This window comes from Ranitomeya imitator, chromosome 3 (assembly GCF_032444005.1).
Source record: "Ranitomeya imitator isolate aRanImi1 chromosome 3, aRanImi1.pri, whole genome shotgun sequence".
Classification (NCBI taxonomy): Eukaryota; Metazoa; Chordata; class Amphibia; order Anura; family Dendrobatidae; genus Ranitomeya; species Ranitomeya imitator.
In genome coordinates, this window is record NC_091284.1 from 707,092,165 (window position 1) to 707,111,272 (window position 19,108).

The 19,108-nt window shown below is 41.7% G+C and overlaps 1 protein-coding gene across 2 annotated transcripts in view; it reads left to right on the forward strand.

Moving 5' to 3' along the window:
• The window catches only part of LOC138670889 (electroneutral sodium bicarbonate exchanger 1), a 346,456-nt gene that overhangs the window by 237,701 nt on the left and 89,647 nt on the right, over positions 1-19,108 (forward strand). For both annotated transcript variants that reach the window (XM_069758639.1, XM_069758640.1), the window contains exons 6-8: positions 9,609-9,797; positions 11,585-11,676; positions 15,511-15,668. In XM_069758639.1, coding sequence (XP_069614740.1) covers positions 9,609-9,797; positions 11,585-11,676; positions 15,511-15,668 — 439 coding nt within the window. The remainder of the gene's footprint in view (positions 1-9,608; positions 9,798-11,584; positions 11,677-15,510; positions 15,669-19,108) is intronic.

The following is a 19,108-nucleotide window of genomic DNA, read 5'->3' on the forward strand; positions in this document are numbered from 1 at the left end:
TCATTAAATGGCTCCATCTGAAGTCACGGACAATATTACTTTCCCTTATGCGTTTTGTGCCTAGAAATCCGCATTAGACGCAATCAGGAGTGAGATTATTACAATGTATTCTCTCTGTAAGAGTTCGGTACATAAGGCAGTCATAGGATTTAGTCAGTGGAAGAGTCTTCTGCAGTGCTAGGTTAAAAAGCCTGTCCTTTCACACAGCACCTGTAGAAAAGCATGGCCTTGCTGCCTTCACCCCTCCCTATAAGTTAAAACTGCACCCACCAACCTAATATGTCTATGATCTGTAATGGTTCTCATGTTTTGTAGCTTGATGTTTTGAGCTGGTTGTTACTACTTATCTGCATTCTACCAGCATTACAGGTGCAGGAACTTCCTCAACCTCACTTCCCAACAATGTATTATTCCTTCCCCAAACTAGAAGCACACCTCTCTGTGCTGCTCATGTGTAATTTGGAGACAGAAGAGCTTACTGACAAAGACCTTTCCACCATCTCGGGGGTGTCTGACTATAGACATGGATTACACTTTACAGCAGGCAGTGGACAGAAAGTTATACAGAGGGTAGACACCTAGTGGCTAGCACTTTTAAGAGATTTTTCAGAAAAAAGACTACAATTTTTTTTTAAAGGGGCCTGCCACCATGTAAAAAGTGGCCAATTTTTGCTCTTGTTTTTGTCCTGATCCCTTGAGTATTCAAATTTTCTTTAGCTACTAATTCTTAAGGTGTTTACAAAGGGGGCACGGCTCACAGGAATCTCTGGGAGCACATGTTTAGGCTGCTCTGTATTCTTCCGTAGTTTACCCCCTTGGTAAAGAACAAAAAATGCAATCATATGGCAGATTGAACAAAAAACTGGAAAATGCAGAGTTTCAGTGGAAACTAAGATCAAAAACTGGCCACTTTTGAGCCCATAACAAAATAAAATAAATGTGACCATCCAGGTCAGATATGACTTGAGCATCTGAAAAAACATTCTTTATAAGCAACACTCAGCAAAAGTTTATGAATATCGAATCTTGCTGTATAGCAAAAATCTCATAAACTTCCATTACTCGCAAATGTCCCTCCCAAAACTAGAAGAAGTTGCACTTCCACTAACCGTACTGGCCATTGGTCGATAGGTAGGATTCATATGTATATTTATTGGAAAACAGGCAATATGTCCTAAGACTTCAGCCACTGAATATCTTAGCGCAGCATTCTGAAGTTTGGGAAGTATCCCCTATCTTTTGGATAGGGAATAATTTCCCGATGGTTGGAATGGTGGTTTGCTCTCCATTCGTTCTTATGGGAGTGCCGAAGACCAGTGGAGCGTAGTGCTCAGTTATCCCCAGCACTCCCATTATGAATGAATAGAGGGCAGTGTGCATGATTGACCACCACTCCGTTCACATGGGGCACTTCAGACCACCCAGTTCTCATAGTCAGTGGGTGTCCCAGTGTTCATCTCCCCCAGCGATCAGGAAGTAATCCCTTATTCTGTGGATAGGGAATAACTTCCAAGCTTGAGTCAACCACTTTAAGACCCTAGCCATGCCCCTTCAATTATTCTTGGTGGACACATTCTGGGTGAACTTCACCAGCTGATCTTGGTGAGGCGGACCTTGCTGGTCCTATGCACATGTTTGACCTCTGTGTTCTGCCTTGGTGAACTGCAGTGCCGATCGTGCTCTGTCAGACTCCAAACCCCATACATGTGGCATCTGATATTGTATGCCAGGAGCTTGTGTCAGTTGGATTCATCCAGAACCCCTCTGTAGTCTGTAGTATGAAATTAGAGGCTTAGATACAGAAGAGTTGGCATACACCTCTATGGCAGCCCTATTCAAGCAGCACTGTGCAATACAGCGCCGTAATATGGATATATATATACAGTTAGGTCCATATATATTTGGACAGAGACAACATTTTTCTTACTTTGGTTATAGACATTACCACAATGAATTTTACACAAAACAATTCAGATACAGTTGAAGTTCAGACTTTCAGCTTTCATTTGAGGGTATCCACATTAAAATTGGATGAAGGGTTTAGGAGTTTCAGCTCCTTAACATGTGCCATCCTGTTTTTAGAGAGACCAAAAGTAATTGGACAGATTCAATAATTTTAAATAAAATGTTCATTTTTAGTACTTGGTTGAAAACCCTTTGTTGGCAATGACTGCCTGAAGTCTTGAACTCATGGACATCACCAGACACTGTGTTTCCTCCTTTTTCGATGCTCTGCCAGGCCTTCTCTGCGGTGGTTTTCAGTTGCTGTTTGTTTGTGGGCCTTTCTGTCTGAAGTTTAGTCTTTAACAAGTGAAATGCATGCTCAATTGGGTTGAGATCAGGTGACTGAATTGGCCATTCAAGAATATTCCACTTCTTTGCTTTAATAAACTCCTGGGTTGCTTTGGCTTTATGTTTTGGGTCATTGTCCATCTGTAGTATGAAATGACGAAAATCAGTTTGGCTGCATTTGGATGGATCTGAGCACACAGTATGGCTCTGAAGACCTCAGAATTCATTCGGCTGCTTCTGTCCTGTGTCACATCATCAATAAACACTAGTGACCCAGTGCCACTGGAAGCCATGCATGCCCAGGCCATCACACTGCCTCCGCCGTGTTTTACAGATGATGTGGTATGCTTTGGATCATGAGCTGTACCACGCCTTTACCATACTTTTCTCTTTCCATCATTCTGGTAGAGGTTGATCTTGGTTTCATCTGTCCAAAGAATGTTCTTCCAGAACTGTGCTGGCTTTTTTAGATGTTTTTTAGCAAAGTCCAGTCTAACCTTTTTATTCTTGATGCTTATGAGTGGCTTGCACCGTGCAGTGAACCCTCTGTATTTACTTTCATGCTGTCTTCTCTTTATGGTAGATTTGAATTTTGATACGCCGACCTCCTGGAGAGTGTTGGTCACTTGGTTGGCTGTTGTGAAGGGGTTTCTCTTCACCATGGAGATTATTCTGCGATCATCCACCACTGTTGTCTTCCTTGGCGCCCAGGTCTTTTTGCATTGATGAGTTCACCAGTGCTTTCTTTATTTCTCAGGATGTACCAAACTGTAGATTTTGACACTCCTAATATTGTAGCAATTTCTCGGATGGGTTTTTTCTGTTTTCGCAGTTTAAGGATGGCTTGTTTCACCTGCATGGAGAGTTCCTTTGACCGCATGTTTACTTTACAGCAAAACCTTCCAAATGCAAACACCACACCTCAAATCAACTCCAGGCCTTTTATCTGTTTAATTGAGAATGACATAAAGAAGGGATTGCCCACACCTGTCCATGAAATAGCCATGGAGTCAATTGTCCAATTACTTTTGGTCCCTTTAAAAACAGGTTGGCACATGTTAAGGAGCTGAAACTCCTAAACTCTTCATCCAATTTTAATGTGGATACCCTCAAATGAAAGCTGAAAGTCGGAACCTCAACTGCATCTGAATTGTTGTGTATAAAATTAATTGTGGTAATGTCTATAACCAAAATTAGAAAAATGTTGTCTCTGTCCAAATATATATGGCCCTAACTGTGTATATATATATATATATATATCTACTATATAAAGCTGAATGTGTGTGTATGTGTGTGTGTATGTCCGGGATTGGCATCTGCACCGTCGCAGCTACAGCCACAAAATTTTGCACAGTCACACATCTGGACCCTGAGAGCGTCATAGGCTACGTTGTGAGGTGAAATTTTAACCCCGCGCTTTCCAATTCACCAAACAATTTTGCCCCTATCTACATAATGGGGAAAAAGTGAAAGGAAAAGTGTTGGAGGCAAATTGACAGCTGCCAGATGTGAACAAGGGGGACTTAAAGAGTGAGAGCGATGGCGCCAAAGAATATATACCGTACAGTTGCTAAGGTAGGACCCCGACATGGGATACTCACCACACGGGGATATGAACACACACACAAAATGCGCCATACACTACCACGTGCTTGAACACATATACCACCCTCAGCACACATTTCACCACACATACGCCAACCTCGCCACATAAAAGTCGAAACACAAAAGTCGCCGCTCAAAACTCACCATGCGCAAAACTCGCCACATGCAAAAAATAGGCTCACGCAAAACTCGCCACAAGTGCAAAACTCACCTCATGGAAAACTCGCCACACGCAAAACTTGCACGTGCGGAAAAATTGCCATATGCACAAAATTTGCAACACATGCAAAAGTTGCCTCACACAAAACTTACACATACTCAAAAGGCACCAAACATAAAACTCACCACGCGCAAATCTCGCCATGCGCAAAACTTGCTGCACACAACTTGCTACACTAACCTGTCACATGCAACTCGACACACAAAAAGTTGCTACACGCATGTTGCCACACAAAACTCAACACACACAACTTGACAAACGAAACTCGCCCTAAAACACACACAAGTCTGGTATTAGCCTTCAAAAATAAAATTCTGATTAATAAGCAGACAAACTACAAGAGCAACAAATGTACCATATAGGAAATACGGCAGCTGTCAGTCACATGACCTGTCTATTATGTGTATGTGTGAGCTAATATATACTGCCAGGGGGAGGGCTTCCTGTTGGCTAGGGATTTATCAGGCTGCCAATTTATCTTACAAATACTGAGGTAAAAATACTGAGCAAATAACGTGTTAACGAGGTATAATACAGGAGATCACACAGGTATATACTATATACAGGGGAGATGACACACAGATATATACTATATACAGGAGAGATGACACACAGGTATATACTATATAGAGGAGGAGATGACATACAGGTACATACTATATACAGGAGGAGATAACATACAGGTATATACTATATACAGGAGGAGATGACACACAGGTATATACTATATACAGGAGCAGATTACCTACAGCTATATACTATATACAGGAGGAGATGACATACAGGTATGTGCTATATATAGAAGATGACATACAGGTATATACTATATACAGGAGGAGATGACACACAGATATATACTATATACAGGGGAGATGACACACAGCTATATACTATATACAGGAGGAGATGACATACAGGTATATACTATATATAGAAGGAGATGACATACAGGTATATACTATATATAGGAGGAGATGACATACAGGTATATACTATATATAGAAGGAGATGACATACAGGTATATACTATATATAGGAGGAGATGACATACAGGTATATACTATATACAGGAGATGACATACAGGTGTATACTATATATAAGGGAGATGACAAACATGTATATACTGTGGTGAAAATGAGAGGTGTGAGGTGAAAATGAAAAGGTGTGAGTGCCAAATGAGAGGAGTGAGGGAAAATAGTGTAGTGATCGGAAAATGACAGATGTGAGGTCGAAATGACAAGTGTTAGGCGGGAATGAGAGGAGTGAGGGAGAAAATGAGAGGTGTGAGGGAGAAAATGAGAGATGTGAGGGGGAAAATTAAAGATGTGATTGGGAAAATAAGAGAAGTGACGTGCTATAACTAACCACAGATATTTACTATGCCCAGGCAACGCTGGGCTCTTCAGCTAGTATATATATAAAGCTGAATGTGTGTATGTGTGTGTGTATGTATGTCCGGAATTGGCATCTGCACCGTCGCAGTTACAGCCACAAAATTTTGCACAGTCACACGTCTGGACCGCGAGAGCGTCATAGGCTATGTTGTGAGGCGAAATTTTAACCCCGCGCGTTCCAATTCACCAAACAATTTTGCCCCTATCTACATAATGGGGAAAAAAGTGAAAGGAAAAGTGTTGGAGGCGTCGCAGCTACAGCCACAAAATTTTGCAGTCACACGTCTGGACCCCGAGAGCGTCATAGGCTATGTTGTGAGGTGAGATTTTAACCCCGCGCTTTCCAATTCACCAAACAATTTTGCCCCTATCTACATAATGGGGAAAAGTGAAAGGAAAAGTTTTGGAGGCAAATTGACAGCTGCCAGATGTGAACAAAAGCGATGGCGCCAAAGAGTATATACCGTACAGTTGCTAAGGTGGGGCCCCGACATGGGATACTCACCACACACGGGGATATGAACACACACACAAAATGAGCCACACACTACCACGTGCTTGAACACATATACCACCCTCAGCACACATTTCACCACACATACACCAACCTCGCCACATAAGTCGAAACACAAAAGTCGCCACTCAAAACTCGCCACGCGCAAAACTCGCCACATGCAAAAACTAGGCTCACGCAAAACTCGCCACACGCAAAACTTGCACACGCGGAAAAATAGCCACATGCACAAAAGTTGCAACACATGCAAAAGTTGCCTCACACAAAACTTGCACATACTCAAAAGGCACCACACATAAAACTCGCCATGCGCAAAACTCGCCATGTGCAATCTTGCTGCACACAACTTGCTACACTAACCTGTCACATGCAACTCGACACACAAAAAGTTGCTACACGCATGTTGCCACACAAAACTCATCTCACAAAAGTCGCTACATGCATGTCACCACACGCAACTCAACACACACAATTTGAGAAACGAAACTCACCCTAAGACACACAAAAGTCTGGTATTATCCTTCAAAAATAAAAATCTGATTAATAAGCAGACAAACTACAAGAGCAACAAATGTACCATATAGGAAATACGGCAGCTGTCAGTCACATGACCTTTCTATTAGGTGTATGTGTGAGATAATATATACTGCCAGGGGGAGGGCTTCCTGTTGGCTGGGGATTTATCAGGCTGCCAATTTAGCTTACAAATACTGAGGTAAAAATACTGAGCAAATAACGTGTGAACGAGGTCTAATACAGGAGGAGATGACACACAGGTATATACTATATACAGGAGGAGATGACACACAGATATATACTATATACAGGAGAGATGGCACACAGGTATATACTATATAGAGGAGGAGATGACATACAGGTATAAACTATATACAGGAGGAGATGACACACAGGTATATACTATATACAGGAGCAGATGACCTACAAGTATGTACTATATACAGGAGGAGATGACATACAGGTATATACTATATACAGGAGGAGATGACATACAGGTATATACTATATATAGAAGATGACATACAGGTATATACTATATACAGGGGAGATGACATACAGGTATATACTATATACAGGAGATGACATACAGGTGTATACTATATATAAGGGAGATGCAAACATGTATATACTGAGGTGAAAATGAGGGGTGTGAGGTGAAAATGAAAAGGTGTGAGTGCAAAATGAGAGGAGCGAGGGAAAATAGTGGAGTGATCGGAAAATGACAGATGTGAGGTCGAAATGACAAGTGTTAGGGGGGAATGAGAGGAGTGAGGGAGAAAATGAGAGGTGTGAGGGAGAAAATGAGAGATGTGAGGGGGAAAATTTAAGATGTGATTGGGAAAATGAGAGGTGTGATGGGAAAATAAGAGAAGTGAGGTGCTATAACTAACCACAGATATTTACTATGCCCAGGCAACGCCGGGCTCTTCAGCTAGTATATATATATATATATATATATATATATATATATATATATATATATATATCCAAAAATGAGGCAGCACTCCATAGCAAATGTCAAAAAACGTGCAGGGTTTAATATACCCACATGTTGTGGCGACGTTTCAGCTCGCAATGAGCTTTTCTCAAGCAGTGAGTAAGTCTATGTGCCCTATATTTATACATGGCTCAATCATCCTTAATTGTGTTCCACCTTATACATTCAGTTCAGTGTTTCTCAATTATAAAGTGCATACGTGCAATATATCTTGTGCAATTAATACATATACATGATACATAGCTGTACAGTGCCTCTTACTTTGCTCCGTGGACACATGCTCTGCGTGGAGGACGCCATTCTCTTCAGCGTCTCATAGTATCAACTGCGCATGTCTGGCTACGTCACTACTACAGAATAGACGGCCGGCCAATCATCTAGTCTGTACGGCACATTCACAACGCGCCTGCGCGAGTCAGTGCCATCTTTGTTGGGGCTTGTGTCACAGAGTAGAGGGGGTGACAGGGAACAGATGTTGAAGAAAAAGGAGCTCATGTGAATCTATGAGTTGAACACCCTTAAACCAAAGGGGTTAAATGTAGATTTTAGTATACATGGGAGCATATGAATGAATATCTTAGTATGGTTGCTGAATCTAACAGTATAATATGAAGTTCCGTAGATATGTTGGTGTTTCTGTTTAGTTTTGAGATACCCAATTTTTAAGGATTGCATGTTTTTTGTATATGTTTATTCATTGCTGTATTATTTATTTATTTTTTAGATGCACCGAGATATGAAAATTGATGCCAAGTGGAACATGACTGTGTGGAGGATAATCAAATTCAGTATATACACTTAGAATAAATTTAATGTACATTATTATTTCAATAAATCATTGTGAAACAATTATATCTTTCTAATTTTTATCTATATAGGAGAATAGATGGCATGCCAATCAAATATGCTGCCATTTGTCGCTTCTTCACGTGGGGACATATAGAAGTAAAGCGGTAGCCAGGACTAGGGTGCTATCACCTTTTGCGTGGGTGGCTGCAGCGGCTTGGCCTTAAAGGGTTAAGTCGCTGGGTCGCTGTAGCGCATGACCCCCGGAGACAGCCTGAGTAAGGTGCCGTCCGGAGGGTCAGGGTGGGAAGATGCACCTGTACATAGGTCCATATGGCGTGACATAATATATTGAAAAGGTTTGTTTAACCTGGGTCCTGCTGTGAGGATTATAGCGAAGTGAACGAATATATGGGAAGATGTGAGAATCTTCAGCAAGCTATCTGCGCATGCGTAGTCTGAGTGCTCTCCTACAAAGAGCACTGTGGAAACAAGCCCCAACAAAGATGGCGCTGACTCGCGCAGGCGCGTTGTGAATGTGCCGTACAGACTAGATGATTGGCCGGCCGTCTATTCTGTAGTAGTGACGTAGCCAGACATGCGCAGTTGATACTATGAGACGCTGAAGAGAATGGCGTCCTCCACGCAGAGCATGTGTCCACGGAGCAAAGTAAGAGGCACTGTACTGTATATGTATTAATTGCACAAGATATATTGCACGTATGCACTTTATAATTGAGAAACACTGAACTGAATGTATAAGGTGGAACACAATTAAGGATGATTGAGCCATGTATAAATATAGGGCACAGAGACTTACTCACTGCTTGAGAAAAGCTCATTGCGAGCTGAAACGTCGCCACAACATGTGGGTATATTAAACCCTGCACGTTTTTTGACATTTGCTACGGAGTGCTGCCTCATTTTTGGATATTTATAAATGTGGATGATCGCTGGACAGATCGTCTTGGGGCTCTGCACCTGAAGATAAGTATTTCTGTGCTGTTCCTTTTCTTTTTTGGTGTATATATATATATATATATAATATTATATTATATATGTTTTCTTTGTAAGCAGCTTCTTTGCTGCCAAGAGAAAAAAAGCAGAGCATAAACACACAGTGTGAACATAGCCTTAGAGTCATTTACGATCTGCATCATTGAGTACTGGAATGTGATCAGCCCAAGAACACAGGTGGATCTATGTAAGAAATATGATGAAGTTCTCTGGTGTTTTCACTGCCGTACCCATTGTGCTTTCTTTATCATCTATGCCATCAGATATGATCTTGGATCATCACGATTCCGCTGGGGAAATGGGAGACAATATGAGAGTAAAAATAAAGGAAGCACTTCTGAAAAAACATCATCATCAAATTGAGAAGAAACGTAACAATCTCATTCCTATGGTGCGCTCGTTCGCAGAAGTTGGCAAGAAGCAGTCGGAGCCTCATTTACTAGACAAAAATAGTAAGTAACCGGCCGGTTATTGTAATAATTCTACACGGATCACGAGCCTGGATGGATTTCAGCTCAGCATTTGGATTTTACAGTAATAAAACATGTAGCCGTTAACCATCACAATTGAGCAGATGACGTTGGGTTTGTCTTTAAAGAGGTATTCCCATCTCCAAGATTTTATCCCAATATATAGTCGATGCGATAGTAATAATATTAGCAAATATAAATTCACTTAGACATGTAGTATAGTTCTTCTGATTCACTGTGTCTTTCCTCATGTGCAGGCATTGCAGGACCTTAGGTATCCATGGTTATGTCCACTGATAAAGTGACAGCTGGTTGCTAGTGGTCGTAACCAATGGATATCTAAGGTCCTGCATATGGGGAAAGAAACATAGCAAATCAGAAGAACTATACTATATTTCTAAATGGAGGTATTTTCTAATATTATTATTATTACACCTACTACATAGTGGGATAGGATCTTGGAGATGGGAATACCCTTTAAGAAAAGTGATTTCATCCGTAGAGCTTTCACAGACTGTTACGTCGGATCGTTAGACTAAACTGCCAGATTAGGAAGTTAGATTAGGAAATTAAAACCATCCCCACACGTGCCAATACCAGTGAATAATGGAGAAAATCTAAACATCCAAAATGGTAAAAATGATCTTCTAGTTGTGTGTATGGCCATCTCTAGTCTGAAGTGTTACAGTGTAGGTGCAGCACAGGAGACATTTTTGTGGGGGAAATGACGGAGTGGTCCGCCCTTTAGGGCAATTTTTTTTTTTGCTTTTCTCAAATGTGCATGTATTTGGGGCTAAAAATTATTTTACAGTTGGTTTTCATTACAAAATGTTTTGCTTTTGCAGACTGTTTCTTTGCACTTTCAATTTTGATGTGGTCTGCAGTCAAAAATCAGCAGAGAGGCGTTCAGAAAAAGATATATAAAAGAGTTACAAACTTTCCTGTTAGACTGTAAGAATGAGCTCACCGGTGGATTCTCAGTTAATTTTGCAGCCAGTAATAGACAGTGCAACACAGAGACTATAGAAAGCAAAAAGGGCACAAAATGTTGACAGCACCACTCCAGTTTTTTTTGTTTGTTTTCAGCTCTGGAGTGGTGCTACATCAGCGTTCCTTGACCCTAGTATTCTACTTACCATCTGCCGTCTTCACCTGTTCCCAGCACTACTCCAGTCAATAGAACCATCTTGTGACCACAAATTCTTACTGACGGACACGTATACGTCAATTAGACGCTCGTACTGGCTCTCACAGATTGAGTAGTGACTTCCGGCTCGTCCAGCAAACACTGGAGCGGTGCTGGGAACAGATGAAGATGGCGGCTGGTAAGTATAATACTAGGGGTAGGGTACGTAGATTAGTAGCATCACTGCGGCGCTATAATAAAAAAAAACCTGGAGAGGTGCTTTAGTGAAACTAGTTGAAAAAAATATTTTTTGTAGCCCAAAGGAAGAAAAAAATGTCTATAAGTGGACAGCCCTTTTATTTTTCCTGTATCATTGACACATTGGCAGTAGCAGAGGTGAGGACGTGCAGCATTGCTCAGGATCTCATAAGCCGGCAGCAGCGGTTAGAGCGAGCGCTTATCCGGAGGTGACGCCATGATTATTGAAGATGACAGATGCTGTTTAAAAGAAAACACATTGCTGGCTGTGAATGGGAGTCACGGCTCAATGCTGGAAACCCATGAAAAATGTGTATGAACAACCATTAATACATTTTCTGTGTTCCCCGTCTATGTTATTAACATAACTATTATTGTCCCACAGCTCTGTCAGTTTCTCCACAACCTACCCCCTCTACATTAGATGTTAAAAATGGAGGAAACCATGACAACAGCAGTGCTGTTGATCTTAGCAAGGTGGGTATCATCTGTTACACGTCCAGGTTGAAGATTTTGTATAACTCCAGGGAGATGACATGTCCCCCTAACATTGAACATATGGAATTAATTATAGCTGGAAATAGAGAAACTAATTATACCTAGGGGAGAGAAAAAATAATTAAAACAGTTTAAGTAAGAGAGAGAAATGACACTCAAACCTTCCTTGAAGTTGGAACCCCTTGCAATGATCAGGTAATTACAGCATAGAAATGCTTTGCAGAAGTCTCAGATCCCTATATTCAAGAGGCAGAGAAGTGTAAATCTAACACCTTCAGAGGTGACTCTTGTTCTCTTCAAAGAAAAACTGGACAATTGCAGTTATACACTGTCTCCAGTGTCCAAATATGAATATTGAGATTTTGCATTGATCCAGTATTTATGGGAGATATATTTCCGAAGGGATGGAAATAACAAATTCACTCAATCACCACCGTATGGCCATTCTAACCCCTCCAACTCAATAACTGTCCAATAGTTGGAGCTTTCATACAATTCTGAAAGACCTAGCACATCCCACAACCATCCCCGACATGAGCTCATCAAGGGGAGGTATGTGTGCATATCATTGAGCTAATAAGAATGAAAGTTTGGATCTCTTGTGTTTTTTTCATTTTGGAAATCATAGTTCATTGTGAGGGTGGTGACAGATGTTGTGCTGCCAGATGAACGCCAGAGCGGACTTTCTATTCTTGCAGTTCCGTCTGCCCCCATTTCCTTTGTCTTACCCCTAACACCCTGGATACCTCATGACATACTCCCTGTGTTGTTGAAGCCTTTATCTAAACAGTTGACCAGTCTTGTCAATTTGAGAAAACCCTGAGTGCAGCACTTTTGCATGTCTTTGTCAGACAAAGTGCTTGCACTGCCTGGTCCCCCTGGATCAAAAGACTAAAACAAAGCTGAGATTAAGAATATTGAAGAGGTAGAATCAAAATAAACAGTTTACAATAAAGGTTCCTCTGTTTTCTATTGTATATCTTCTATTTTGTCTTAGAATATATTTAGCAATCTTGTTGGTTAGCATTTCAGGCGCAGCCTTGTAGCGCCAGTCTGCTGGGTCTAAGTCCCACTTATGTTACTGCTTCCTGAAAAATCTTCTATATATTTATGAGAAGTTTCAGAAAGACCCTCCTACCTTCAGGACCTGAGGTAAAGCAGGATCGCTGTTGAGTGGCCAATCACTCTTAGGGCATGTGCACATGCTTTTTTTTTGGAACGGGTCTGCTCCAAAAAACACCTAAAAAATTGCTTGAACGCTTGAAAGACCCTTCCCATTCATTTCTGTTGTAAAGTCACTTTGCTTGTCATATGTTCAGTGTTTTGAGCATTGTATTCCACTTCAGGTTTTAAAAAATGCCTTGTAGGGAAAAAGAGTACAAGTCACTTTTTTAAGTAAGTTCCTGATGAATTCCATTCCTCCCACTGTGCCATCGAAAGGCTGCAAAAATCACTTTTAGAGTTTGTGCATGTGACCTTTTATTTAGGCGAATTCCGTCTGGAACCCAGTTGGAGAGGAGCTCAATGAATATTAAAAACAATGATCATGTCAAAACAACTTGCTGTGCACATAATCCATATCTTTCGACTTCTTTTAACTGATTTGGGCATCCACAGCCATGAAGTGGCCAAAAAAATTGACCTGGCCATTTTTAAGGTGGCTTCCACTTGTAAGTTGCTACTATTCTATATATAAGGAAAAAAAAGACGCTAGCGGCAAAACCACTGCAAAAGTATCAATAGGACAAAGACAATGCTTCAGGAAAAACCACCGGTGTTTTCTGAAAGCATCTTCTGCTTCGACAGCTATGCAGGTGTGCTGTCGTCTATGAGATGCCGTGTGCTCATACCCTTTGGAAAAAGGCTCTTTAAAACTGCTTCTAAATCTCCTCCAATCCTGCTCAGGAAATGAAAAACTCCTCCAAATACTCAGCAAAAAAGGAGTGTTTCCTAAAGCAATTTCCATAAGAAACATCTCAAAAAAATCTGTTTACACGTGACCTTATAATATCCCCACTAGCTTGCACCAATCCATTGCGTTCTTATTTATAATAATTCTCATTTCCCTTCATCTCCTCCCTTACCGCTTCAACTCATGGATCAAAAACTTTTATTTTTTTATCTATAAATTGCTTTACATCCCTTAGTGGCTCTGTAGGCAACCATCTTCTCTGCCGGGGCCCTTGTCCTTGCAGTGTGAGTATTTTGTGCTCTCTTTAAAAAGATCTTAGTAAAAAATTCTAAATTCTATACCATACGTCTTTAAAGCACCACTCCAGCTGTAGTGGGGCCATTATTCTAAGTTCCGTGACCCCAGTATTATACTCACCAGCCGCCATCTTCAGCTCCTCCCCACGCCACTCTGATGCCAATCTGCCATCTTGTGACCACAACTTCTGACTGACCAGTAGTCAGAGGGAACAGTCACAAGACCCTCTTTCCAGCTCTCGTAGACCTACATTGAGTTGTAACTTGCGACTAGCCCAGCAAACACTGGAGCCATCCGGCAGGTCACAAACTACAGAAGACCGACCAAATCATTGCTGGGAACAGATGAAGACGGCAGCTAGTAAGTATGAGACTAGGGGCAGGGAACTTAGATTAGTTGCACCACTCCAGTACTGCTATAAAAAAAACCCCGCAAGGAGTGGTGCCTTTCATTTCATACAGAAGGAATTTAGAATACACAGCACACTCTATATAGGATTTTCTATGCAAATCATAAGGTTTTATTCACAAAACAGAAGTAGGGGAACAAAACAAATATGCAGTAAGTGACTGAAAATTATATTGACGTTTCGACCCTCCCTTGGAAATAGAAATAATATGTAGATTGAAAGATCCCCGAGGGATGTGGGAATTGCTGTTGTATAGAGATAATGGTATTCGATAGATTGGATAATGTCCAATCAGGTTGGGGACCTAGTAGCTGGTGTATCTCTGTGGCGCTCCCGCGCCTCGCTGCTGGTGGCTAACTGGTTAAAGGGAACCTGTCACCTCCAAAATCGAAGGTGAGCTAAGCCCACCGGCATCAGGGGCTTATCTACAGCATTACAGAATGCTCACACGAGCATTACAGAATGCTGTAGATAAGCCCCCGATGTAACCTGAAAGATGAGAAAAAGAGGTTAGATTATACTCACCCGCTGCGGTCCGGTCCGATGGGCGTCGCAGTCCGGTCCAGGGCCTCTCATCTTCAAAGGATGACGTCCTCTTGTCTTCACGCTGCAGCTCCGGCGTACTTTGTCTGCCTTGTTGAGGGCAGAGCAAAGTACTGCAGTGCGCAGGCGCCAGGAAAGATCAGAGAGGCCCAGCGCCTGCGCACTGCAGTACTTTGCTCTGCCCTCAACGGGGCAATCAACGGGGCAAACAAAGCACGCCGGAGCCGCAGCGTGAAGACAAGAGGAGGACGTCATCGTAAGAAGATGGGAGTCGCCGGACCCGGACCGCGACGCCCATCAGACCAGAACAGAACCGGGACCGCCCCTGGGTGAGTATAATCTAACCTCATTTTCTCATCTTTCAAGATACATCGGGGGCTTATCTACAGCATTACAGAATGCTGTAGATAAGCCCCTGATGCCGGTGGGCTTAGCTCATCTTCGAATTTGGGGGTGACCGGTTCCCTTTAACTTTACACAGTGTACTGGTTTTACTTCCTTCGGTACTTCCTTACCGAAATGTATACACTGACTGTTCTCCAAAGCGCATGACAAAAAGAAAAATGAAGAATTCCTATATTTATTATAATCATAATTTATATTTCTTGGTGTTTATATTGTTGATCTTGTATTAATTTTGTGACTTTTCAAGGTGGATCTTCATTTTATGAAAAAAATACCTACCGGAGCAGAAGCCTCCAACGTGCTTGTTGGAGAACTGGATTTCTTAGAAAGACCAATCGTAGCCTTTGTCCGTCTATCTCCAGCAGTTCTTCTTACTGGACTGACAGAAGTCCCTATTCCCACTAGGTAAGAGAGACCGTTCGTGCCATCAAATAACCGATCACTCATGAGTTGGTTCTTGAGGAAGCATCTGATGACAGTCATGAGGTGTACATTTATATTTTGTGCATTCACAAATACAATGCCTCTACAAACCGAGAATTACGCTTTGTTGCCACATTTTAGGGCATCATCATAAAGGCTACGGAAAATAAGAGGCAAGTGAAAACCTGTCCCTTCCTAATTCTTAGCAGGCGCTAACATAACATGGCAGTGTCCGCTACCCAAGCACTCACTATTCTAGATGCATGATAAAGGAGCGATCTTTTTGTCTATTTCCTATTGTACCTATTTATATGACTTACTAGCAGGTTCACAAAAATAGTTTCATTTATTTCCATCCTAATTGCCTGTTTCGTGCCAGCTCCTGACTGATATATTTGATTTGTTCTCTTTCTGTTAGGCTATCGCTGCTGAGATCTAATTCCACTTTCATTGCATTCTTCCAGCCAAACAGTCTCATTATCCCGTACCAAGCTGCCAAATTACCCTTTTATTTATGACATAATTACGTACATATTGAGGTTGGAAGATAAACTCTGATTAATTAAGTTTATATTTTGCCAAATATATAAAAAAAAGAAGTTGTTTAGGGATAATCTGTGGATTGGAAGAAATTTGTCCCTTTAAGGTGACATTAAATGGGCAATTACATCTCGGGGGCTATATACACTGAAAATGGCAAGTGACTTTATTCATCTGCCAGTTCTAACGAAGACTTGATCTTCACAGAAAATTGTCACACAATGGGAAGCCTCTTTCCTTCATAAAACTGAAAGGGAGAAGATGCAGATTAGATATTAGAAAAAAACTTTGGACAGTGAGGGTGATCAAGGAGTGGACCAGACTGCCACGAGAGGTGGTGAATTCTCCTTACATGGAAGTCTTCAGAGGCTGAACAGACATCTGTCTGAGACGGTTTAGTGAATCCTGCATTGAGCAGGGGGTAGGACACGATGACCCATGAGGTCCCTTCCAACTCTAACATATAAGGCTGAACCAGTATGAAGAACAACTGATATTAGACTTTAGATGGAGAGGATCTGACTCACATGGTGTTATGGTGCTTGCCCTCGTTCAGTGGTCCCGTCGTAGGTTTGCATGTGAACCCCTGTAAAAGGGGTTTCTGGTGTATGCACTGACGGGGCCATTGACGATAATGGTGCTGACAAAGTCAACATGTGCTCTGCCGTGCATCATTTTCAGGTGTGTACACCTACTGGAGGCGAACACTCAGACGTAGTAGACCCTCTTTGAATTTTACAGTTTTCCATATCGGGACATATTTTAAAAAAAATGTGGTCCTTATAAGGTCTTCAAATTAGGTAAATGTAACCTCAGATGAACAGTAGTACATGATAAATTACCCTGTCATTATTTATTTTGCAAAAACTCGGCTAAAATGCAGACACAGTATGTACATAATTAAGTGCACCCTTAATGCCTTTTGTAGGAATTAGGAGGGTAAGTAGCAGCCAGATGCCGCAGAACAAATTACTTTGATTAAATTGTTCATCAGCAAATGTGACCGCTGCTGTAAAAGGTGAAATGTTGGCATTTTGTGGGCCTGGAATATTCAGGTGTGTTTTAACCTCAGCAATGAACTTGGGCTATGGTCACACGAGCGTTGATTCTCTCTGCGAGAGAATCGGATCTATTATGTAAATGATAGTCTGATGAGAGTTTGATCAGACTGTCAGCGTAGTGTGATCTGATTCTCTCGGATAAGTGAACAGTATCACAGGTGTGGAGAACAAAATGTCTCCATCTTCTCCATTCTGTGAGTCTGCGGAAATCGGACGTACTCAAATGTCATCCAAGTGTTGTTCGATGTTTTACATGCACCCATAGACTTGAATGGTTGATTGTTTTCCGATTTGCGCATCAACTCACAAGAGGCTGCAATTTTTTTTCTCATATCCAATGGGCACGAGAAAAAAAAATGCTGATCAGCACTGCCCAATAGTATAACACTGGTCCAAGTGTTATTCGATAAAACATTGGATAGCACTCCTCCGATGTATACGCTCGTGTGAGCAAACCCTTAGACAAACAATTGTTGATTCCCATCAATCTGGGAAGGGTTAGAAGGCCATTCCCAAACTATTTGGAGTCTGTCATTTTGCTCTGAGAAAGGTTATTCACAAGTGGAAAAAATTCAAGACATTTGACAATGTTCCCATGAATGGATGTCCTAGTAAATTCACCCCTACATCAGACAATGCAATGAGAAAAGAGAATGTAAAAAAAAAAATCAAGAACTACAGATCTAAAGGCCTCAATTAGCATGTTAAATGTTCGAGTTCATACCTGCACAATTAGAAAAAATTGACAAGTATGGCTTTGGAAGGGTTGTCAGTAGTGATGATCGAATAGCATCAGATAAGAGGTTATCCAAATAGCTATAGCCCTTCCCAAATAGCTGCATCGGGAACTGGGGTACCTGGAGTGCTTCCGATAATCAGGTGTCCGGCGCCGCAGCTGCATGTGTCTCGGCTGTGTGACAGTCACAACACATGTATGGAGAGCCTGTTTGGAGCAATGTCCTTTGGACAGACAAAACAAATATTGAGGGGTTTGATTATAATGCCATCTAAAGATAACATATCAGTGCAGACATCTCATGCTAAATGTGAAGCACAGTGGTGGATTGGTAATAATTTAGGTTCGTTGTGCATCCACTGAACCTAGGCACCTTGCAGTATTGAGTTGACCATGAACTCCTCATTATACTAAAATAGTCTAGAGTCAAGTGTGATGCCATCTATCCAAAAGCTATAAAATTAAAATGCACTTTATTTATGGGGCAACCCCTTAAAGGATTGCTGTAAAGTACAGTGGGCTCAAAAGTTCTTTCGAATGATGTGAGAGACTGATAAATGTCATGTGAGCAGGTTACGGGATGCAGTAACAAACAGGAGACAGAGCAAGAGTTAACTTAATTTTACTGAAACAAGGGTATACTCCACAAAGGGAGGAGATAGGATAAACAGGGGTTTAAGAGTTGGTATACGGGATGTGGGTAAAGTAAGGAATAGAAAGAACAACAGTTCTCAAGGGTTAACTTATCAGTCCAATGGCTTCTTGACTGAAGAGTCCACAGTGGGTATGATGGCGCCAACACGGTCAGCTCGGGGTAGATCCAGTGTAGTTCTGTGGGTGTCCTTAAGTCAAATCATGACAGCGGCGGCTTGTCCTCGGTGTCTTTAACGAGTTCCTCGGTCCAAGGTTTGCTGCACGGGGTGCAGTACAGTCCACAACACTAACGGAGCCCAACGTGGCTCTACAGATGTACACCGGGGAATCAGAGCACAGTTCACGGTAATTCACCCTGTCCTTCCTGAGCGGTGCATGTGTGTCACTCATGGGCCCAGAGCCTCTGGCAACTTGCGTTGCAAGAGCCAGCG